The 22,207-nt window shown below is 39.0% G+C and overlaps 1 protein-coding gene across 9 annotated transcripts in view; it reads right to left on the minus strand.

Annotated features, from left to right (window-relative positions):
- Positions 1 to 22,207, minus strand: part of tbc1d32 (TBC1 domain family, member 32) — a 128,264-nt gene that overhangs the window by 57,933 nt on the left and 48,124 nt on the right. For all 9 annotated transcript variants that reach the window (XR_007947525.1, XR_007947524.1, XM_051960772.1 and 6 more), the window contains exons 25-28: positions 20,427 to 20,535; positions 16,598 to 16,691; positions 16,391 to 16,516; positions 11,846 to 11,929 (exon numbers count right to left, since the gene is read on the minus strand). Coding sequence is in view for 7 of the 9 variants with exons in the window: in XM_051960772.1 (XP_051816732.1) it covers positions 11,846 to 11,929; positions 16,391 to 16,516; positions 16,598 to 16,691; positions 20,427 to 20,535 (413 nt within the window). In the remaining 2 variants the exon portion in view is untranslated. The remainder of the gene's footprint in view (positions 1 to 11,845; positions 11,930 to 16,390; positions 16,517 to 16,597; positions 16,692 to 20,426; positions 20,536 to 22,207) is intronic.

The following is a 22,207-nucleotide window of genomic DNA, read 5'->3' on the forward strand; positions in this document are numbered from 1 at the left end:
TGTTGTTCAGCTAAATTCAGAGAACCACAAACTGCTTCCTGATTATGACATTTATGTACATGACTGTTCAAAAGTTTGGGGTCACTTAGAAATGCCCTTATTTGTGAAAGAAAAGCATTTTTTTCAATGAAGATAACATTAATTAAATTAATTAAAAACACAGTCTAGGTATTGTTAATGTGGTAAATGACTATTGTAGCTGGAAACGGCTGATTTATAATGGAATGTCTACATAGTGGTCCAGTAACCATCACTCCTGTGTTCTAATGCTACATTGTGTTAGCTAATAGTGTTGAAAGGCTAATTGATGATAGAAAACCCTTGTGCAATTATGTTAGCAGGTAAATAAAAGCGCGAGTTTTCATGGAAAACATGAAATTGTCAAGGTGACCCCAAACTTTTGAGTGGTAGTGTACGTTGTTTATATACTGTGCAGTATTTAAATAATTTAACTCTTCAAAAACACTATATGTATATACTCTGTCTACACTATATAGCAAAATGATATATTAATGTCTAATGTGATATTCTTTCTTGTGTTTTTTGTTTCTCTTTAGTTTTCCTCTATTTTCTGTCTAAGAATGATAAGACAATGTAATACAAAACTAACATTACAGTGTCAGTAAAGTGATGGCTTTGTGTATGTTTTACAGGTAAATTACTGATGAAGGCAGTTTAGCCAAAGAGTTGATCATGGTGGGGGTAAAAACTTCTAAAATGCTAATTCACCTGAAAAATCATGGATCTCTGAGCTATGACAAAATAAGATCCTCTCTCATTGTTTCCAGCAGCCCAATCTAACAGGGAGCTGAAGATAAATGAGAATGCTGGACAGCTGCCTGCAGGAGTCATGGTCGTGACGGGTGAGGAGACACAGCTCAGGACAGTGAGCTGACAGAGGTTAATACTTGGCAAATGGGCTCTCTCCATACACTGGGAGCGTTCAAGTAGGCCAGAGTGGTTGAGTGTGTAGTCGGCATCAGTCAGACACACAGAGGTGGCCCGCTGCACATCTCTACACCTCACATGCACACACACATTTCCTCTCACATGTAACTGGCAGATGGCAGGTCTGAACAAAAGTCCTGACAGCTGCCTGGCCTCCTCAGGGGCTGCTGTGTGTGAGGAATATCATAGCACAAAACACAAGAGCAGTGTGTGTGTGTGTGTGTGTGTGTGTGTGTGTGTGTGTGTGTGTGTGTGTGTGTGTGTGTGTGTGTGTGTGTGTGTGTGTGTGTGTGTGTGTGTGTGTGTGTGTGTGTGTGTACTTGTATTACTCATGTTGTGAGGACATAAATCTGTTTACACAGTCACAATGAAAGGATTCGTCTCACATTCGGGGACAAAAAGCAAGCCTATAATGTCAGTCAATAAATTGTAGTTTGTAAAAGTGGCTTACGGTCAGAGAATGTTTCCAGGAAAGTTCTGTAATTCACACATGCCTGTGCGTATCTGAGACAGTGACAGTATAGACAAACGGATGAAAAGATGCAGAGACTAAGCCTGATAAAATAGTTTTACAACAGACTCTCTATTTGATGGTGTGGCAGTGAGAGCAAGATTGTATTCAAAGTAACACAGATCACATACAACAGTCACTTTACTGTAACTGCACTGGCTGAAAGATTTCTTGAGAAGCTGTAACCTGTCTAACCAAAACAAACTACTTAAATGAGACTATTCATTACATAGTTTTACAGCAAATGATGTCTTTCACTCTTATCTGACAGGAATTACTTGCATCTACTTTGCTCCAGGTCTTTTTCAAAACCAGCAACATGTAGCTTTAGGATTGATGTGGCATCAGATGCACTCAAATATGCTTTTTCCTTATTGTCACTTCACTTGGGTGTCTGAGCTTCACTGTGCAGAATGATGAATATATGGGGTTTGACAGTAGAAGGCTGGGAGTATTTCTCTGTGCTCACCTCACATCTGACTTTAAGGCCTGAAACTAAAAGCATGATTTGAAAGCCAGTCTTTGTATAGTTTTCAGGCCCCCCTGAACATGTCAGCTTCATGTCTGAATGAGCAGCCTGATCGCTTTTCCAAAAAAGTCACACCTAGTGACATTTCTGTATCACTTTCAAAAAGAGCACAATCCACATACTTTAAGTTGTGTGGTGAGATTGACGAAGGCTTTTTTTCCCCCACATTTCACCAATATAGATTCAAAAACATCACGAGGAGCAAAAGACAGTTTAAAGGCCTCACACTGTGTGATTTTAACAATCTTATAAGTTCACAGCTTGTTACACTGTACAACATGGATCTAATAATCTTTAGGCACGACGTGAAGTTTGCTGTGTAGAGACTGCATGATGAAAACACAAGCTAAATCGCAGCCTACAATGTACGAGACTCGACGTGAATGCAAAATAAGTGTACAGCGCCGGAAAATTGCAGTGTGTAGAGGCCTTAAAGGCTGTGCATTGTGCAATTTTCGGTCATCTCAGATGAAAGATAATCTTGAGAGAATCGTGGCGATATCTTTGGTCGTGGTTCTAAATCGGTGGTCCTACTTTGCACAGTGAGACAGGTTCAACGACGGCCGTGGTCAAGGTCTTGCGATCAAAGACAAGATGCGAAAAACTTCTGATAGTGTCTGAAATCTGAGGTGATCATCTCACAGTGTGACTGCTGCAGTGACCTACGACAACTAACCAATAGAAATGACACAGCTCGACACTGGCACTAAACCCAAATAGATGATTTGTGGCAACAATGGCAAAACGCATCAAGACAAGTATGTGGGATTTAAACAAAGAAGACAGCCTAGTAGAGTTGTGGCAGCAGAAGCCCTGTCTTTTTGACGTGTTCTCCAGCTCGTACCACAACCGAACAAAAAAGGATGAAGCATTTAAGGATAGAGGAGTGAAATTGCAGCTCCCAGGTTAGTAAGCTAACATTAACGGCTAACACACATACAAACACTGCTGTAAATAGTGGCTACAGCACTTAGTTTACGTTATTAAAAAAATAAAAATTAAATCCATTCATGTTTTGAAAGTTTCCCTGTGATTCTAAGTACTCAGTTTATGCTTCAGTCTTATTTTTCATGGATGTACGCCGCACGCTTATTGTGCACTCACGTCGACTCGCGTACATCACAGGCATAGACTGTATATAAAGTCTATGATCGTAGGCTGCAAATCAGCTGCGTTTTCATTGTGCAGCTAACACACACAGCTAACTTCACGTCGTGCCCAAAGATTTTTAGATTCATGTCATACAGTTTAGCAAGCTGTGAACTTACAAGAAAGTTAAAATCACAGTGTGTAGAGGCTGTAAGTGTCTAAATCACAAAATATCATCCTCGTTCACTTTGTTGGACAGTTTCACATCTACAACACAAGAAATCCAACAAAACACAAGTCTATTGCGATGAAGACAGTCTGTAACAGGCCACATGAATAAAACTCACCACAAATAAATATTATCCATGTATATCCAACTTTAACAGGAGCTGAAATTCAGTTTGTTGCTTCTAGCTGTTTAAAGAGGTCTTTCCTCTGAGTTTATTAAATACCTGCAGAATCAGACAGCAGCAGTATATGTGTAATGTCATGGGTTAATTATAATTACAAATGATCCTTGACATGGAGACAGGATCGATCAGGACCTAATGTCAAATCACATTATGTACTTTCCTTCATCTCAAACAGATAAACTGTCACACACAGTCACAGTTCATCCTATTTTGTTGCTCTATTAGTATAACCTCAGTTCTAAGTTAGAATAATGACATTTTTATATGCTAAAATCTTTTTTTAATACCTGTATGCCACGTCATGTCCCATGCTTGCAATTACTGATAGAATTTGTCTGTCAAGGTTCTCGACATTGACATCAGCGAGGACCTCTCCTGGACTCAGCATGCAACAGATCATCAAGAAGATTCTTCTTCCTAACGACGCTGATGAAATTTGGATTATCCCCCAAACTCCTTAGAAACTACTACAGATGCACAGTGGAGACTATCCTGACCACTTCCATCACTGTAAGATATGAGAACTGCAGCAGTGAGGACAGGAAGGCTCTCCAGCGTGTCATTAAGACAGCACAGTTCATCTGTATAGCGGCCTTCACCCCACTGCAGGACATTTACTTCACCTGGGTCACAGACTGTCTCTGGTCACAAAGAGAGCACACAACATTATCAAGGACCACATCCACCCACAGCGCACACTGTTCACACTTCTGCCATCTGGCAGACACCACATGAGTGTGAAAGCAAGGACCACCAGACTAAAAAAAACTCTCTATTCACAGGCCATCAGGCTACTAAATCACTGACTCACCAGCAATCTCTATAAATAGCAATATTTTGCACATACCTCCTGCATTTGCACAAATCCATTGCCTGTTTACATATCCGTATTGTGCAAGTTGCCACCATTTGCACATAGAATTTATATGAACTTTTTTTTTCTTATTATTTAATTTGTTATTTCAGTTGTGTAAAGGGAACTCACAAAAAAGAATCTCATTACTCAGGGTAACCACTGTGTTTCTGCTGTGTATATGACAAAGTTCTTCGATCTTGATCTAACTAAATGCTACTTTTAATTCACATGTCAAAACAACTGAACTCTAAATCTCTATCAGACTTGTTGAAAAAGCAAATGACCACAAAAATATGTAAAATAAAAAAGCAGAACTATTTCCCGTAGTTGCTCTGTGTGTTAATGAAATGCTGCAAATGAGTCTGACCGAATTTTTAAAATGAAGAGAATATAAAAAATGAATATCATAAAATGGAAAAATCAACAAACGCCGAAGAGTGCGAGTGAATTTAGATGAATAAGTCATCAAAACAAACGCTCAGAATTAAGATTCTTCATCAAGCCTCAGAGGAGACATGCCTCTGCTCTGCTAGAATTCGAGACGGCAGTAATAAAAAAGCCATCCAGCGCACTGTGGGAACATATTTCAGTCTTCAGTGCAAGACTGCTAGCTGACAAGCTTTCTACTCATTGAAATATGCATAATGAATGAAAGCATACAGAGCACATTCCACATATCCTTTTCAATCACTAATATCCATTATTTAGGCTGCCATTTCAAAAACAGTATAGACGGATGCTTCCTTTCATTAGCTGTTTTCTTGCCACAAGTGACTGTCTACTAATTCATAACATCTGATCTTACTGAGTCTTTTATTCTCATGAATTCTCTCCACTGCTCTTCTTCAGCAGTTCAGGGACATTTGTCTGAATAGATAAACATGCATACTTACAAAGCTTATTAAGCTCTGCACATTGCCTCAATAATCTCTACAGACTGATACATCATGACTATAGACAATACTTTTTAGTTAATAGGCATTGATTTAAATTTTAAACTGGACACCTTAAACATAGCCCTCTAAATGAGTCCGTTAAAACACAAGTAGCCACAATAACAACATTCATTTGTATGAACAGTTTATGTAATGTTATATCAAATTACAGATTTTTATTATGAGACCAGTACAAGCAGTTGTAAAATATATTAACTAGACTACATTTGTATTGTAGATATCCATAATTAAATTCTTCCTAACTGCAGAAATATGCAGCTGAATTACCAGTAGTTGTAATTCCAATTTCAGATATCTACAGTTTCATTCTCACTGCAAGTCACAATGACCAGAATGACAGAATGGAATTATGACAAGTCAAAATGATGCTGTGGATATCTCAAATTGGCTTTCAAATTAAAAAAAAAAAAAAGAAAGAGTTTGACCAGGCAAAATGACATCGCAGATATCTGTTGTGTGAGAAGCTATGGCAAGTGGGAGGTGGATGTAGCTTTCTTTTCAGACATGGAATGGTGTCGTATCCAGGTCGAAAACCCCGCACTGCCAGCTTATGTTACCCTAGAGTGGAAGATCAGTATTCTCGGCTCATCCATCCATCCCTAATCTCCAACAGTGGCAAATTACAACTAGATATTAACAACTGTTTGCAACTGAAGCTTAAACCTTTCTGATTACCACTGCCTGTTATAAGATTTAATATACACCATCATTCAAAAGCTTGAGGTCACTTAGAAATGTCCTTTTTTTTTGAAAGAAAGCAATTTTTTTCAATGAAGATAACATGACATTAATCAGAAATACAGTCTAGACATTGTTAATGTGGTAAATGACTATTGTAACTGGAAACAGCTGCTTTTTAATGGGATATCTCCATAGGGGTACAGAGGATAATTTTCAGCAACCATCATTCCTGTGTTCTAATGCAACATTCTGTTAGCTAATGGTGTTGAAAGGCTAACTGATGATTAGAAAACCCTTGTGCAATTATGTTAGCACATGAATAAAAGTGTGAGTTTTCATGGAAAATATGAAATTGCCTGGGTAACCCCAAACGTTTCAAAGGTAATGTAGAGTTATCCATCTGGTGTTCATCTTCCATTTTGTCTAATGCAAAACAATTGAAATAAGTAACATAATCTTGCCTTGTATGACTTACCTAACTCCAAGTAATTAAACAAGTAAATGTTCTGCACTGTGACTGTGATTGTTTGTCTGTATATGTAGCCCTGCGACAGACTGGCAACCTGTCCAGGGTGTCCCCTGCCTTCGCCAGAGTCAGCTGGGATAGGCTCCAGCACCCCCCGCGACCCTAGTGAGGATAAAGCGGTGTATAGAGAATGGATGGATGGATGTTCTGCACTGATACTGTGCTGTTCTACTCTGAGCGCTTTACAATGTCATTCATTCCCTCAGACACGCTGACACACTAGCAGTGGCAAAACTGCAATACAAGGTGTTTCCCTGCTGTCAGCAGCAACTTTGAGCTCAGGGACTTGCCCAAAGACACTTCAGCACACTTCCTTTAAACTATAAACATTGTGATAAGTGCAATTAGACAACTTGCACTAGCTCCTGAGCCACAGCTGCCCAAGTAACCATTACAATGACATCACAATGCAAAGATTTTAACATCCGTCTTGTCAGCTCTTTCGTATGTCAGGTCACCTCCCTATCATTTGACATAAACTTGTAAAATTTTCAAAAATCAGAACAGCTATTTTGGAATATCCTTCTATACTCAGGACGAAGGCCGTTTCTGAATATATACAATAATGTAAGAACAAACCATATTGCTCGTGTTGACTTGAAACTTGAAGCATTTTAGACCCTCCAGAAAAACGTGATTATGCGATCGCATGAATTCCCGCATTAATCACCAAAATGCCGCTGATTATGTGGGGGTCAATTATTTCCCAAAAGGCTGCATAATCCCCGCAAGAATCTCACATTTCCACAAAAAAAAAAAAAAAAAAAAAAGCGAAATGTGCGGGTCCCGCTTGATTTCACAATTTCCGCATAAAATGAGAAAACTATAACCAATATAAATGGAGTTGTGAGTTTTTATGTGACGCCCGGCCTGACGTCATCAGTTCGCGCATTCACACACACACACACACAGAAGCACGAGCTGATGCGGAGCGCGGCGCTCAGAGACAAAAATGGCGAATGCTCAAAGATCACATTTACCTACGAATATTTCAGCCAGAGACCGGGCAAAACAGTACCCAGATTTACTGCACGAAAGTGGGGAGGGAAACTGTTTTGCACCCCGTGCAACATCGTTCTGGAGCACTGAAGAAAATCAACCGTGTTGCAGCACTTCTCCACGACGAAGCACAGCAAGAGGTTTGCTGAACACAAAGGACTCAAACATTCAGTGGTAGCCTAGTAACAGGATGTAGGAGAAGAATCACCTTTTTTCCCAGTTCTTACATATTTCGCATCTTTTTGCATATTTCACAACTATTCGCATACTTTGCAACTTTCCGCAATTTCCCCGCATAAAATGGCATAAAAACCCCCCATATTTATTCGCATAATCAAGGATTTTTACCGGCGGAATCAAGGATTTTTGCCCGCGTTTTTCTGGAGGGTCTAGCATTTTGTCATGAAGTGAAATCTCAGTAGAGTTTAGCCAATTGAGATTACAGTTGACTGAACTGTACATGATATATGTGCTTAGAGAAAAGGATGGGCAACAAGACAATTTTATGTTTATTAGTAGAAGAAGCACTGTATTTGAAATGTTTCGATTATACTAATATAATCTTGCCAGCACAAAACAACACAAGTGTACTAAACACATGACCACATGAAAACAAGACCATGATCAATGGTAAAACTGTGAGGCTGCCATGAGACCAATGGCTTTGAACTTTTGAAACTCCTGTCACTTCTTCGAAGGTGTTCTGACTCAGAACTTCTCAGAATCAGCAGATGACAAAAATTTTCTACAGTGCTGTTAAATAGCTAATCAAATGTTAATGTTATTTAACACCCTCTTTTCTTCCATTAACAGCTTGCTACTCTTGAAAATAATAGAGAGATTAATTGTAAAACAATGGCTATGGCCAAAAGAGGAGAGATTAATGAATTAAGTTTTGCATAGGACAAGTCAGTCAAATGTGTTACATTTTTTTTTGTTTTTTGGGGGTGGGTTTTGTTGGCTTTATTAGACAGATTAGTAGAGCGGCATACAGCAAAGTAGGGAGAAGAATGGGAGGAAGACCTGCAGCAAAGGGCTGGAATCAAACTTGTGCCACTGCGTCGGGGACTGTAGCCCCTGTAGAGAGGTAACCCACTCAACCACTTGAGCTATCTGGACAGTTCTGAATATTCTATTCAGCTTTAATAAAAATGATTTACTTTCACATAAATTCTTTACTAGGTTTATATTCTTTTTGACAGTTACTGTAAATGTTTAAAAATGTGTTATGGTGCCATCGTGTGGGGGAAAAGCTATTACCATAAGCAGTGCATTTACATTAAAATCAATTAAACTGCAAAGTGAATACATTTCAATGTGCTTGAGTTGCAGAGTAATTGCTAGAAGGTCTTTGCTGCTGTGCAAGGTGCTACTTTGGCTAAAACAACAGAGACAGTCGATAGTGATACTTAACAGGTATCCTTATAGTTGCTAGCTCTGTTGGTCTGAGAGGGAGAGAGCACAAACTAAAATGCCTGATTATTCTCAAAAATGAAATTGCATTCTAACACTTAATCTTCAGAGACACGGGTCACCCAGCATCTCTTTTCCTTAATCGATTTCAGTAGTTCATGGGCCACAAAGTAAATATCTTCTGCACAGCCTCTTGAAGACCTTGTGTGTTCTTCCAAACATTCAGAGTTAGAAAAATTGCTACAATGCTTAAACTTGACATTTCCTTTACAGTCTGACAGATGAGTTCCCATAACAAAGAATGAATTAAAAAAAAATGCTGAAGAAATCACTCAAAAAATGTGGTAATGCTGCTGTGGTAATGAAGAGCTGTTTGTTATTTCATCCAGTGCTAGGGGCAGACATGGATCGTTACACATGCACAATGTGATGATTCAATCAACTAGTTAAAATCCTAACTACCTTGTATAGAAACTGTTTTAAATTGCTGAATCAGAAAGACCACATGACATCGATCTGCTTGTTTTCCCTGCAGTGATATCATTAACGGCATTATTTGCTGTGCTTTCTGCTGCTACACCTTCCATTCTTGCTTTTAGCTACATAAATACACTAAACTTGATGTCTGATGACAGATGACAGTTTCATAATTATAACAATGTTGCTAATCAGTGCCAGATGATTACACAGATGTTAAAACATTAGCATTAATTATTAAGTCTCATTTATCTGTATTTCCAGCGGTTAAAATGATTTTAAGCATACAGTGCAGATACAACTTCATCAGTACAGGATTGTGATAATTTCTTTCTCTATGGAAAATGATTCAAATTGATTAAACATAGTAAATAAAGCAAATTTGTTTAATTACTAATTTACTGGGGAGGAGATTTGATGGTGTTAGAAGTTATAAACAAAGAACAACTTTTTTTGTTAGTATAGCTTATGAACATATTTCAGGTGAAGGGCATGATGGGGTTTAACAGCATTTTTGTTTTAAAAAAGGAAATTAACACCAGTGAATATGCAATTACCACTTTACTACCTGAAGGAAAAGTTACAGTTTGCAAGATTTCCTGAGTACTAATTAGCATCCTTTCTCTCTGGCTGCCATCAGTCTGATCAGCTTGTTTAGCCCACTGGCTACCAAACAAGCCAACCTGCTCGAATCATTCACTCTCTTGATTTGTGAAGCATAACAAACCTGGGGAAGAAAAATGCTCTGAAAATTAGAAGGCTTTTCTCCACATTTTCAATCATTGTCTGCCACTCCTCAGGGACTGCCCCTTACTTCCAAATGACATTGAAGAGATGTGTCAGCCAAGACAGCTCAACATGAAGCCTTTAACATCTCAGGACAAAGCCTATTCACCCCTGGAGTCCTGCCACTACATCAGGTATGTATAAGGCAGTCTTGAGATCCCTTCCCAGACAGTTTCACCATCGTTAACATCTTGAATCATCCCACACCTGGCAGTTTCACATCTATTCACACTTCAAGGCATGTGAGTCTCGGCGCAGCATGATTTTCTTCTCTATGCATCCTTTCTGTAAGTCTTCTGGGCACACACAGTGTATAAAAAAGGCATGACACACAGTTGGAAATCAAAACAGCAAAGAGCACTGACCAACGTGTGCATATAATGTACGTCTATTAGTATCACTCTTTATTTGTATAATACTCTTGTGTGTCATGTCTCTCTATTTCACAGCATGTACACTACCAGTCAAGGGTTTGGACACACCTTCTCATTTAATGGTTTTTCTTCATTTTCATGACTATTTACATTATAGATTATTGCTGAAGGCATCAAAGCTAAAGGTGAGCTGATGGTCTGTACCCCAAACACATCTCCAGGCTGTGTAAGGGTCATCTGACCAAGAAGGAGAGTGATAGAGTGCTGTGTCAGATGACCTGGCCTCAGTCACTTAATCTAAACAAACCCAATCCAGATAGTTTGGGATGAGTTGGACCGCAGAGTGAAGGCAAAAAGGGTCAACAAGTTCTCAGCATCTCTAGAAACTCCTTCAAGACTGTTGGAAAACGGTTTCAGGTGACTACCTCATGAAGCTCATGGAGAGGATGCCAAGAGTGTGCAAAGCAGAGATCAAAGCAAAGGGTGGCTATTTTGAAGAATCTAAAATATAAAACAAGTTGTGATTTATTTCACACTTTCTTGTTTACTATATAATTCCATATGTGTTCATTCCTAGTTTTGCTGCCTTTAGTGAGAATCTACAATGTAAATAGTCATGAAAACAAAGACAAAACATTAAATGAGAAGGTCTGTCCAAACGTTTGACATGTAGTGTATGTGTATTACATCCGTACATTCTCTTCACATAATGCTATATTGTCAATGGAATGAAAAGTAAATATATACTGTAGTTCATCATGGACACTGTTCTCATCTGACAGATTATGAAATAAAGCCACACACATTTCTGGCAGGAGGGATTAAGACTTGAAGAGAGGAGTCAATGAAAGGAACTGAGGATGTAAAAACTGTGAAAAGACAAGAGTGGCTTGTGGGTTTCGGCTGAGCAGGTCCAAGTGAAACACATTTTCCCTTGGCCTTTCCTAGTGCTTGGATTAGGAGACCAAAATATGCACTCTAAATATTTCCTCACAGTCACAATAAAATGCCATACACAGCACCAAAATATAGTTTTGGTAGAGTTATGGACCATATATACTGTATATTCTAGCACTACAATGAAGTCAAACAAAAAATTGATCTGAATGTACTATTTAGAAGACAGAAAGCAAGTAAGAGCCAAACAATAGATGACAGAAGTTAGATTTATGTCACAAGTGCAAAGTATCTGGCTGGCTTCACTGATCCACACAGTGCCCTTTACTTATTTTTGTTTGACTAAATTGTCAAGGAAAAAAAGTGAAGGTGTTGCTCTTCTCCACTGACCTTTGTACCGAGCTGGAGTGAAGAAGCACTCTGTGGCAGAGCTGGATAGATGAGCCACAACATTCTCCAGAAGGTCAGCCAGCACTGAGGAGCAAAAACACATAAACCAAAGCTCCAATAAATATTGCTTTCAAGGAAAATCAAATCTCCAAATTCAAATACGTCAGCCGCTTTACTGGAGCTATTTTTATACTATGAATAACATCTTGTTCTGTGTGCTATTAAACTGAGTGGGCAGATACTTCCTGTAAGACATACAGTTCGCTTAGCTATCACTGAGTCATCAGCATTAAAAATTACTAATACAAGATAGAAAGATTAGAAATGGAGCAGCATTACAGTTCGAATAGCCATGCCGCTGACACAGTAGATCATGGCTGAGCAGTAGGAAAACATGTACAGTCATATTATCAGTCGGCTGTGCAAATGTGCATCCGCTCAAATCAATTTGTGGCTTCACTGGCCCTGACTGTCCCTGAGTAAACCCTGTTAGCTTTGCTTTTAGTGTCATATCACATCGCTATGCAAAGGAACCACCCACAGTCACTGCAGATCTAATTGTGGAAATGAAAGGGGAACACTGGGTGATGAGGATGCAAGACAAAAAAATACAGATAATACAACTCCAATCTCTCACAACACAGAGGCCATGGAGCATGACTGAGAGAGCACAGAATGTATTGTTTGAACTTGTGGAACAGGTGAGTAGCGGTTATTGCTTTCTAAATTGTTAATGTCTGTATTATTTGATTAGTTAAGCATTTAAAGTGAACTTGGATGTGCAAATTTTGTAGCAATTTCCTCACACGTGATTAACTTGGCAGCTGTACTGTGATTTGTATCCCTACCTTAACTTGATATTTACATTTTTGCATTATGGATTATTTTGGCTCTAGAACCAAAATGCTTTGGCATGAAATACATGCCTGGCGTTAAGAGAATAAATGTCTCAATACTAAATTATAAATCCCCCTCCCACAGGTGCCACAAGGAAGCAGGTGCACTTTTGTACTAAAATGTCAGATATTTTGTAAACATTGAAGTGCAGCCTTCCGATCATTTCCCAAGCTGCCAGTTTAGGAAGCACAATAAGAGCTGATCAAAACTGCTAGCAGGATTCACAATGCAACTCAGTGACTTGAACCACGAAAGAATGCATCTCATTGATATGCTGTTGAAGCAGGAGAATTAAGCAATCAATAAGCTGACAAGATAGCGAGGTACTGAACATGAAACCATTCTAATTCTAAGTGTTTCGATGAAGAGATAGTATAGTCAATCATTTTTGTCTTCACGCTAAATGGAAGCCTGTAAAAGACACAAGTGTTAATCACTGTGGCTTCACACACAGAACTAGAGATAAGTAAATGTTCAATAAATTGCAGAGGAAATTAAGTTAATGTAGTAGTCGGCCTATAAAAGCTACAATTTCCTTCCCTGAATGTTTCTTGAAAAGTTAAATGTCAGATTTTTGTGTGGTTAATGATATGTCAAACAAAACAGCACTTCCAAAGCAAAGGGAAGCTTAATAAATCTTGATTGTGGTTGATTCTAGTGAAAAACTTTAAACTCTCTTGTCTGTGAGCACCACGGAGAAGAGAGGAGATCTTTTACTCACCGAGTTCAACAGTGTACTGATGAAAGGAGGCAATCACTGTACAGTACATGCATTAACGAGCAGACTGTCAGGCCTCCGTCATTTCAATTTTTGTCTATCATGAATCACAGCTATTTACTCCTACATAAGAAAAGTGGGGGTAGCTGTAATTTCACAGGCTGTCAAATGCAGATGAGTTCCTGAAAGGTTCATGGGTATCACATTTATGCCATTTTGGTGGATAAAGTGCGTCGTGCACCTGCATTACAACATACGGCATCAGTAGGTGTCTTTTCTTAATTCTCAATATATCCAAAATAGTTACACACTTTACAGGGAGCTAACAAGAAACTGCATGAAAATGAAAATGTTGATCCATTTCTGCAGCACATTTATCATTTCAGTTAATATGTATTTCCATAAGATCACATAGCATTTACATAACTGGCCATTGAGTCAAGAGGACTGATTGACCCACTAGAACACAGCAGTGAGGAATAACACTCAAGCATGAAATTTGCACACACGGTACCAAACGTTTTGTCTCTAAGGGCCAAAATGTTGTTTCCCACTGGATCAGTACAGCAAAGGTAAACTGTGATGTGATGCTATTATACAAATGAGGAGGGGGTGTATTATACACACATCGCACAGGTTCAGGGCTGTTAAAAGAAAGCACCAATGAAAGAACAGTAATGCCTTGTTTGACACCTTGCAGTAACATGTGCCTTGGGTGATCTCATCTCAAGTGGACGCCTATAAGTACATCAGCTCACACCTGGAATTAGAATCTTGAGTGGTCACGTCTCACTTCCCTGCTCTACATGCAAATAAATCCACCCATCTATTATCTATACATCACTTTATCCTCTGCAGGGTTGGAATCTATCCCAGCTGACTTATGTTGAAGGCAGATATATCCTATCTCAAGGCTACACACAGAGACAGACAGCCAAGTACACTCACATTCACACCTACAGACAATTTAGGATCACTAATTAACACATACATAATTTCTATATATGCGTTGTTGTTTCTGACCAGCAGCAGGCAGTAATGCACTTTCTTGTCTCCTGGAAGCCACATGAAGTTGAGGAAGAAATAGCCATTTTGTCTGTTGTTACCCTTTAGGATCAAGATACGTACTTCTTAGTTGCATAGGAAACCAGCTACGTTGTAACTAACACACTTGCTGATGCACTACATGTCACTGAATAATTCTACAACAGAGACCACACTAGTGAACCATAGAATTTCTGTATTTACAACATAAACATTACACAGAAAACCTCTTTTATGGCACTTATCCAGGTTGTTTTCTCCTGACTAGATCCTTGCTTTTGTTGCATCTACTCTCAGATGTATGTCGCTTTGGAAAAAAGCAGCTGCTAAATGAAACTGCAGAATTGTAAACATGGTGGCACTCTAGGAAGTTAGTGTCTGGGTAAGTCTTAAATCTCAGTGGATCAGACATTGATTAAACTGCCTAACAAGGAGACTGGTGAAGAAAACACACTTTCAGCACCATCCCGCTCCCAGTAATTTCCAATGATGTGCACAACTGACATTCCAAACCGACGCAGGCGTGTAAATTTCAAGTACATCCACAGCATTAATATGACACAACTGGCATGTGAATGACAAAAAAAACACTAGCTTATACAGAGGACATCAGCTAAGTACATGCCCATTCAATATGACTAAGGATGCATTTGCATACACAGTTACCTTGGGTAACTTCACACTTGTACTTAGAGCTGCCTTCTTGTGATTGGATTACCCAAGACACAGTTAATGTCAGGTGTTAATTGTATCTAATACCCACACACTTACTCCAAAGTTGCGAGTCAAATTTTATTTCTCATCAACCACTTTTCAGTCGAACTCAGATCTCCGTCAGGTCAAAAAAAATAACCAAGCAACTTTTGGCTGTTGTACTGTGCAGGTATTACTCTTTTTCCATTGGTGCTGTTATTGTACAAGTATTTTACTCTGAACACTCAGAGCTGATGGGTTATTAGGATGAATTGCTGTTATAATCTCCCTGAACATAAATATTCAGTTCGTCTTCAGAGTCTGTTACTGTGAGTTATGATGAAGACAAAGACCCCATTTACACTTAATCACTTCTGTTTTGGGTGGACTGGGTGCTTCCAAGAAGCATTTATGAAGGATTAAAATAAGATTGCTTGAGGGATATTTATTTAAGACGTACCCAATAATATACCATTTAGTCTTGGCAATTATGTATATTTTACATTCATTTTAAAAAAGCGTATTTGAAAGATAATACAAGGTGTAAATTGATATTCTATGTGCCACTACAACAGTCAGTTGTCTGTGAAGACAGTGTCCCCACTACAATGAAGGTGAATGTAAAGACAGTTAGGTTTGAACGTGGATGGATTTGTGGGTTAGAGAGTATTGATATGGCGTGAAATGAATAAATGCCCATGAGGACAACACAAGTTTTGTCTTGCATGTTGTGATAAATGTGATCAATTTCAAGTGTTTATCGTCATGGACGGCTTTTAGATTGGAAGCCGTTACTGTGAGCTATGAACTGATAAAATGCACCAGTTATTCTCCTTCAAGCATCTTGTCAGTGACTAAACAGTATCAGGTGCATTACCACCCCCCTCCAGCCCGTAACACTCAATTACCCAGAATGGCTTGTGAGATGCTCCTTGTGCCCCTCGGTTAGCATTATTTTTTTTTGCTACAACAGATGTTTATTGCAGTTATTTTTAAGTCTTTATTAATTTTCTTGTCTGAAAATACATTTCCAGCTAATCTTCTGATGCCCCAGTCATCGCAGAGACTCATTCCCTTCTACAATCAACACTGTCAGCAGGAGTCTATTATCTGTAGATGTGCTGTATCATCATTATGATATTAAGTTTTGAAATGTCTTGGCTAGAAAGCAACCCAGAGAACTAATGGCTTACCTTTTCCAGTAAGGGTGTTGGGCTTCGAGGCCATGACTTTGCAGTACTGTCTGCGGCAGTCCTCCATCCAGCTCTCATCATTGTTTGAGTCTTTGGATGAAGCCAGAAATGTGCTGATCTCAGAGTCTGTACAAAAACCAAAAACAACAGATGAAAAATCACCATAACGAACATTACTACTGGCAACCACATCAATGTTTCTCTTACCCTGTGAGCTTTGTTGGATCTCTGGTGGGTCCAAACTGTAGCATCGAGGTAGAGGATAGCATGAAAACATAGGCCAGGGGTAAGGATGTTCTCCCTAGGGGGGAGCAGATAAGGAAACTCGGTGAATACTGCCAGAGCACCTGTAGACAAGGATGACTGCTCCACAGCCATCTCGGTAATACCCCAGGTAGTTATTTTGAGCTGACAAGACCAGGGTCCTATCTAAATTAATAGGGAGAGAGCCATAACAGCAAATGCAATGGTCAACTGAACATAGAAACTGCATCAAATTTTGACATCTTTGCCAAAAAATAAGGTTTATGAAGTGTTTTTTTTCCCCACTGGATGTATTTATAAGTTAAAAAAAAAAAGGTTTGTCACTTGGAATGCAACCATAGATTTCTATCTGGGATTCTAGACTCACATGCCTAGATTGTCACTAAAATATATACTGTGTGTGCATGTGAAGCTTTGGTGGATACGATTGCTTGCCCTTTTTAAATCTACATGATTCATGAAATTTCCAATAATATCTTTGATTTATTTCCTCTCTGCTCCCACTAGATAGACAGTATGGCTGGTTATGAGCTTTCTGTGTCACTGACGCAACATCACCTGATAAGAAAAAAACTAGAAAATGTGAACCGTGTAGTACAGTTGAACAGTGACTTATTGGTGATTTTATTACCAAGCTGTTGTCTTGCACTAAGCTGGTAGCAGTTCATCAAAAATTTGGTTATATTTATGCGCCTTCACTTGTTTCCTCTGGTCTATATTTTTCTTTCTCGCTTCCTTCATTTATTCCTTTCTTTGTAGCCCACAGCCATTTCATTATTCTCGACATGACTTATTGGTGAAGACCCATAACTTTTGAGTCATAGCTCAGCATGTGACATACTAGAATAATATGCTCTAAATGTCAATGAGGTTTAAAAAGCAGACCTTTTTATCCAATTGTCTGTGCCCTCGACTAATGAAAATCCCTGCTGGTATTTGAGTGTACCTCTCAATAATGTGGTTCTTTGAGAACATTGGGAAAAATGTATGTTGAGAAGACACCGATGCTTGCAGCTTTAGGAACTGTGATGATTCTTAGAGCACGTAGAGCAACATGATTTGCAAGACTTGAATTTGTTTTTTGCCATTTTTACAGTCTGTTTCCCCCCCACACACACATGTAAATGTTCTTTTGTATTAATCTTCACAACACTGTTTTTGGAAGCTTAAGAGGACACAGTTAGTTAGTTAGGACTACAGCCAGAATTCTATAAATATTGAAGCCAAATTCCTCAACAATCCCAGAAGATTTTTTTCATGATCTATAAAAAAAAAAAAAACTTGAAAAAAATGGAAATTTTCACATTGTACTTATTTAATCATCTTCTAAATGATCCTATATCATAAACTGGCTTATCCTTCCCACAGAGAGATGAAGTGCTATCCTACCGCGCATGATGTACAAGAGGCAGGATGCACTACCTGGGTTAGCAGTCGCTAACAGGTCGCACACAGAACACTGTATGTTTTGGACTGTAGGAGGTGCAAAGCCCACACCACCTAACTGAAGTGAAAGAGTTAGCCACACTGCACTGCCATGCTGCATATGAATGACATTTTTGCAGATGTTTCCGTCTCTACATTAGGTTGTAAATGGTGTTTCTTTGCACTGTGCAATTTAATGGGGAACAGTGTAACCGAGCTGTGTTTTTAAAAAAATGCCCAAAGATTTTACCATGTTGTGCTCAGTGATAGCGGTTGTCCTGCACACAGGCCACATTGAGACGATATGACAGGTAGGACTTCTTTGTCTCCTGGTAATTTAGCTCTTTTGTGCACACTTAAAGCTTTACAAAAGCAGGGTTCTAGAGTTGTTTTGGGATACTTTTGTCAAATGCAGAAGAGAGAGAAAGCTCCGCTACTGACAAATTAAATCACTTAATTACCATTTAATTAAAATCAAAACATTTATGACTTTAAAATATTCTTTTCATAGCCATCCTGGCATTCTGCTGGCAAATATTAGAACACACACTGTCAGAAATGTCAGTACTAACAATTGTTTTAACACAATAACTCTTAATTCATGTCTAACCAAGATGAGAATTATTTCATTTTTTTTTTTTGTAAACTTCAAAATGTAGTACTTATTGAACAGCTTTCTGCTTTTGCTATTATCTTCAAGTAACAGGGGAAATGAATAAAAGAGCCCTGCGAAACACGAAGGAAACACTTGCTAAACTAATTAACACTCTCCCTCTTAGAAATCTCTTTCATATCCTTTCCTTGACCTCAGCATAAATTAGCTCCTGTTTTGAGTTTGGTATAAACAACACCTGAATAATTGATATCTATCCCAAAACATGCTGAGTAAATAAGGCTGCAGGCTTCAAACAACGACTGAAGGGCTGATGGTGCTCAAGTAGGGCTCTTCATCTGTGCTGAAATTACCAGCAGCTCAAGACCAAATGGAGACGGCTGACAGATTGGTTAGTGAACGAGCAGGCGGAATACTTGTTTGTAGAAATTAAAAACAGTGAAAGGAAAGACTTAAGAGAAATGGGCTATTTAGTCTCTATAACTGTGCCATATACAGTGGCAATGTTCAAGTTTCTCTATTTTACATTTAGTGATTTTGCATTTAGTTCCTGTGCAAAGTTTGTCTGTGAAGGTGCATAAAGATCACAAATCGTGAGGTGTCAATGTAACTGTCACCAACTAAAAGGAGGGCGTATCTGTCTCTGTGGGTGTTCTTTTTAATGATAATCGGAACCCCTTCACATTTGGTGGGTGTATAACAGGTACGTGCAGTGTCAAATGTGAAGTCATTCGGATGAGCAGTCTTTAGATTTTCCATTGTATTTTCACAACAGCATTTTTTCCAATGATTTTATCCTCAGAAGTCCTTCGTCCTCAGGATAAGTTGATGGCACATTCACAACAGCTCACTGACCGCAGCTCATTCTAAATTCAAACTTATTACTGCCCAACGTGAGCTTGTTTTGGATGCCATCTTTAGTAACTATCAGCTGTCCCACTATTTCACGACTACAATGGTTGTGTCAAAGCAAGCGACTAACAAAATCTGAATTGAAATCAGCAGTAATTGGCGTGGTTTGCATTGGCACACATCCTTTATTGAGTAAGTACATCCTTAAATCGGTCTTCTTCTCTTTGTGTATTTGTGTGTTAGCTCTTCTCCTCAGGGCTCGCTTTGATCATGTTTTATTTATTCTTGTATATTAACACAGACCCATGGGGCAAACTGCAAAAAAAAAAAAAAAAAAACCCATTCAATGTTAGCCTATGCATCTAATATCAGTCAGCTATAGATAATGTCATATCTGGATTGCAGTCCCATACCAATGTTGTTAGATCATTGCAGCTAAATCCGCTGTGTATTTGCTGACACACCCCATTCATCCTGCAATGAATGACTTCAATCACTCACTCATGCTGCAAGCTGCAGTCAGCTCATTCCAAACAGGCACATTTGAAACGGGCTCTGCCCCGGTCTGTCCAAAACAGCCTTACAACAATGCAGTCGTTTTTGTCGTTGCGTACCATTTAGCTGTTTCACAAAAGCAGCCTGTTTATAGCTCACAAAGCTGACAAAGAAAAAGCATTTTGTCCACCCCTAACTATTTGTTGCAACATTTTCATGCATTTTCTGGCATAAGAGACATTATTTCTTCACTTCAACCCTTGTAAAGTAAACGCACAGAATTTTAGTTAGTTTTTTGCAAACTTCCCAGACTTTAGCTGCTAAGTCATCAGATGGAAAGGAGAACTGCTATTCAAACCCAGGTGAATGTTGATGGGTGACGCTGACCTCTTTCAGGGCTCGAGAAGGAAGCCTCCTCTCAGATGGACCTCCAACAACACTAACACGAACCAGCACATAGTTCCTCTCCACCGACAGGCTGTCTATGATGATCTCCCTGAGAAGAGCAGAGAACAGAGAAGATTATTTTAATAATTTAAACAGAGAAATCCCAATGAGGCTAGCAGCCTCTTTTCAGGGGAGATTAGACAAAAATGAAGGTGTGAGAGAAGTTAAATAATGAGGGTGGACTCAAGCCCAGATGTAATAAAAGTTCACTAAGATTTGTGTTCAACAGCATTTCTTGAGAATGACCTAATGAGAAGTGAAATAAAAGACCGAGTGAAAAGGACTTGTGGCCTATTATGCATACATTGATGTGCAGAAGTATATGTAATATTTTTCATAGGCAAGGTCACCCAAATCAAAATGGCACTGCACTTCAAAAGTTTTCCAATTTAATGCAGCTCCATAAGTTTCTTCTTCATCAACTTATATGAAAGACTTTGCACAGAGTTTGAAGCCTCTGAATAACTGCAACTGTATCATTGCTGTAAGGCAAGTTAGAAAAGAGAGCAGGGTTTTAATGTTAGAATTTCAGATAAGATCAGAGAAAGGTCCAATTACAAAGGCATTTTAGGATCGAAGGGCGTCAGCCTTGGTGGATAGTTCTTATAGCTGAAGCAATTCAGTCTTGAAACTGGTAATAAAGAGGACTACGTACAGTGCTCTAACGGCTTGTTTGCCACAAAATGCAATTTGCACGTCTTTAGAAAAAAATAAGTCACAATACTAATGACTCAAACAACAGAAGCAAAAAATAAAATGCGCAGATTGCCCTCAAATATAGTAGTGGTGAGCCTGGTGTCACTGATATTAGAAAGGACAGAAACAAAAAGGCAATAAAGAGAGGCAGGGGGAAGAAAATGACAACAAAATCTAGGGTAAATCAAAGGTCAGACGCCAAAAAGTAAAGTTTGGATGACATTGAAAAGGAAAAAAGAAGAGGAAGAGAGCAAGGTAAAAAGAGAAGAAGAAATGGTGATGTCCATGATGATAATGGGAGCACAGGAGGAAGAGAAGTCAGGAGATGGGAGGATAAATTAGGAAGTCATCATTCTCCAAAATTGAGCCAGCCGTCAGACATGCGATGTGAGTTGGCATTTCAGGGCCATTTCCATTCATAACCAATAGCCATGGCTCTGGCAGCCATTACCAAGGGAGAGAGGGCTCCTTGGGGAATGGCCTTTTTACTTTATTTCCGCTTTATTTCATTTTATTTGTGACAAGGCAAACAAACAAACAATTTCTCATTCTAAGCAATGATTAAATCTGAAAGTGTTCTGTCATATCAGGATGATGCACAGAGAAGCAAAAAAAGCTTTTACTGAACAAGCATGAGAGAGAATGACGATGTGAGAGCTGAATGTGCTAAACTGTTGAAACGTCTGAATGTCTGAAATAACTTCCCTTGAATTAGCTGCAGCTGGAGTGCCCTGAACCTTCCAGACAGTATACATACTTTGAAGTGTTTCAGAAAACCACAACAGTCTTTTTGAACTTAGTAATGAGACAGCTGGCAGTTTCCCCACTGCTTTCAGTTTTTGAGTGGAACAAAGCTTACCAGTTCTACACGTTATGTTTCAACCAGGCGTAAACTAACCGTGACGTCACCCGTTGGTTTCAACGCCGAGAAAATGAAGCCCGGATTTTGCTACTTCCTGGTCGCCGTTTTGGATTTTTTTGGAGCTAGTGATGTAAAAAGCGTCATCAAACAGGCTGGACCGGAG

The sequence above is a fragment of the Acanthochromis polyacanthus genome, chromosome 16, assembly GCF_021347895.1.
Source record: "Acanthochromis polyacanthus isolate Apoly-LR-REF ecotype Palm Island chromosome 16, KAUST_Apoly_ChrSc, whole genome shotgun sequence".
Classification (NCBI taxonomy): Eukaryota; Metazoa; Chordata; class Actinopteri; family Pomacentridae; genus Acanthochromis; species Acanthochromis polyacanthus.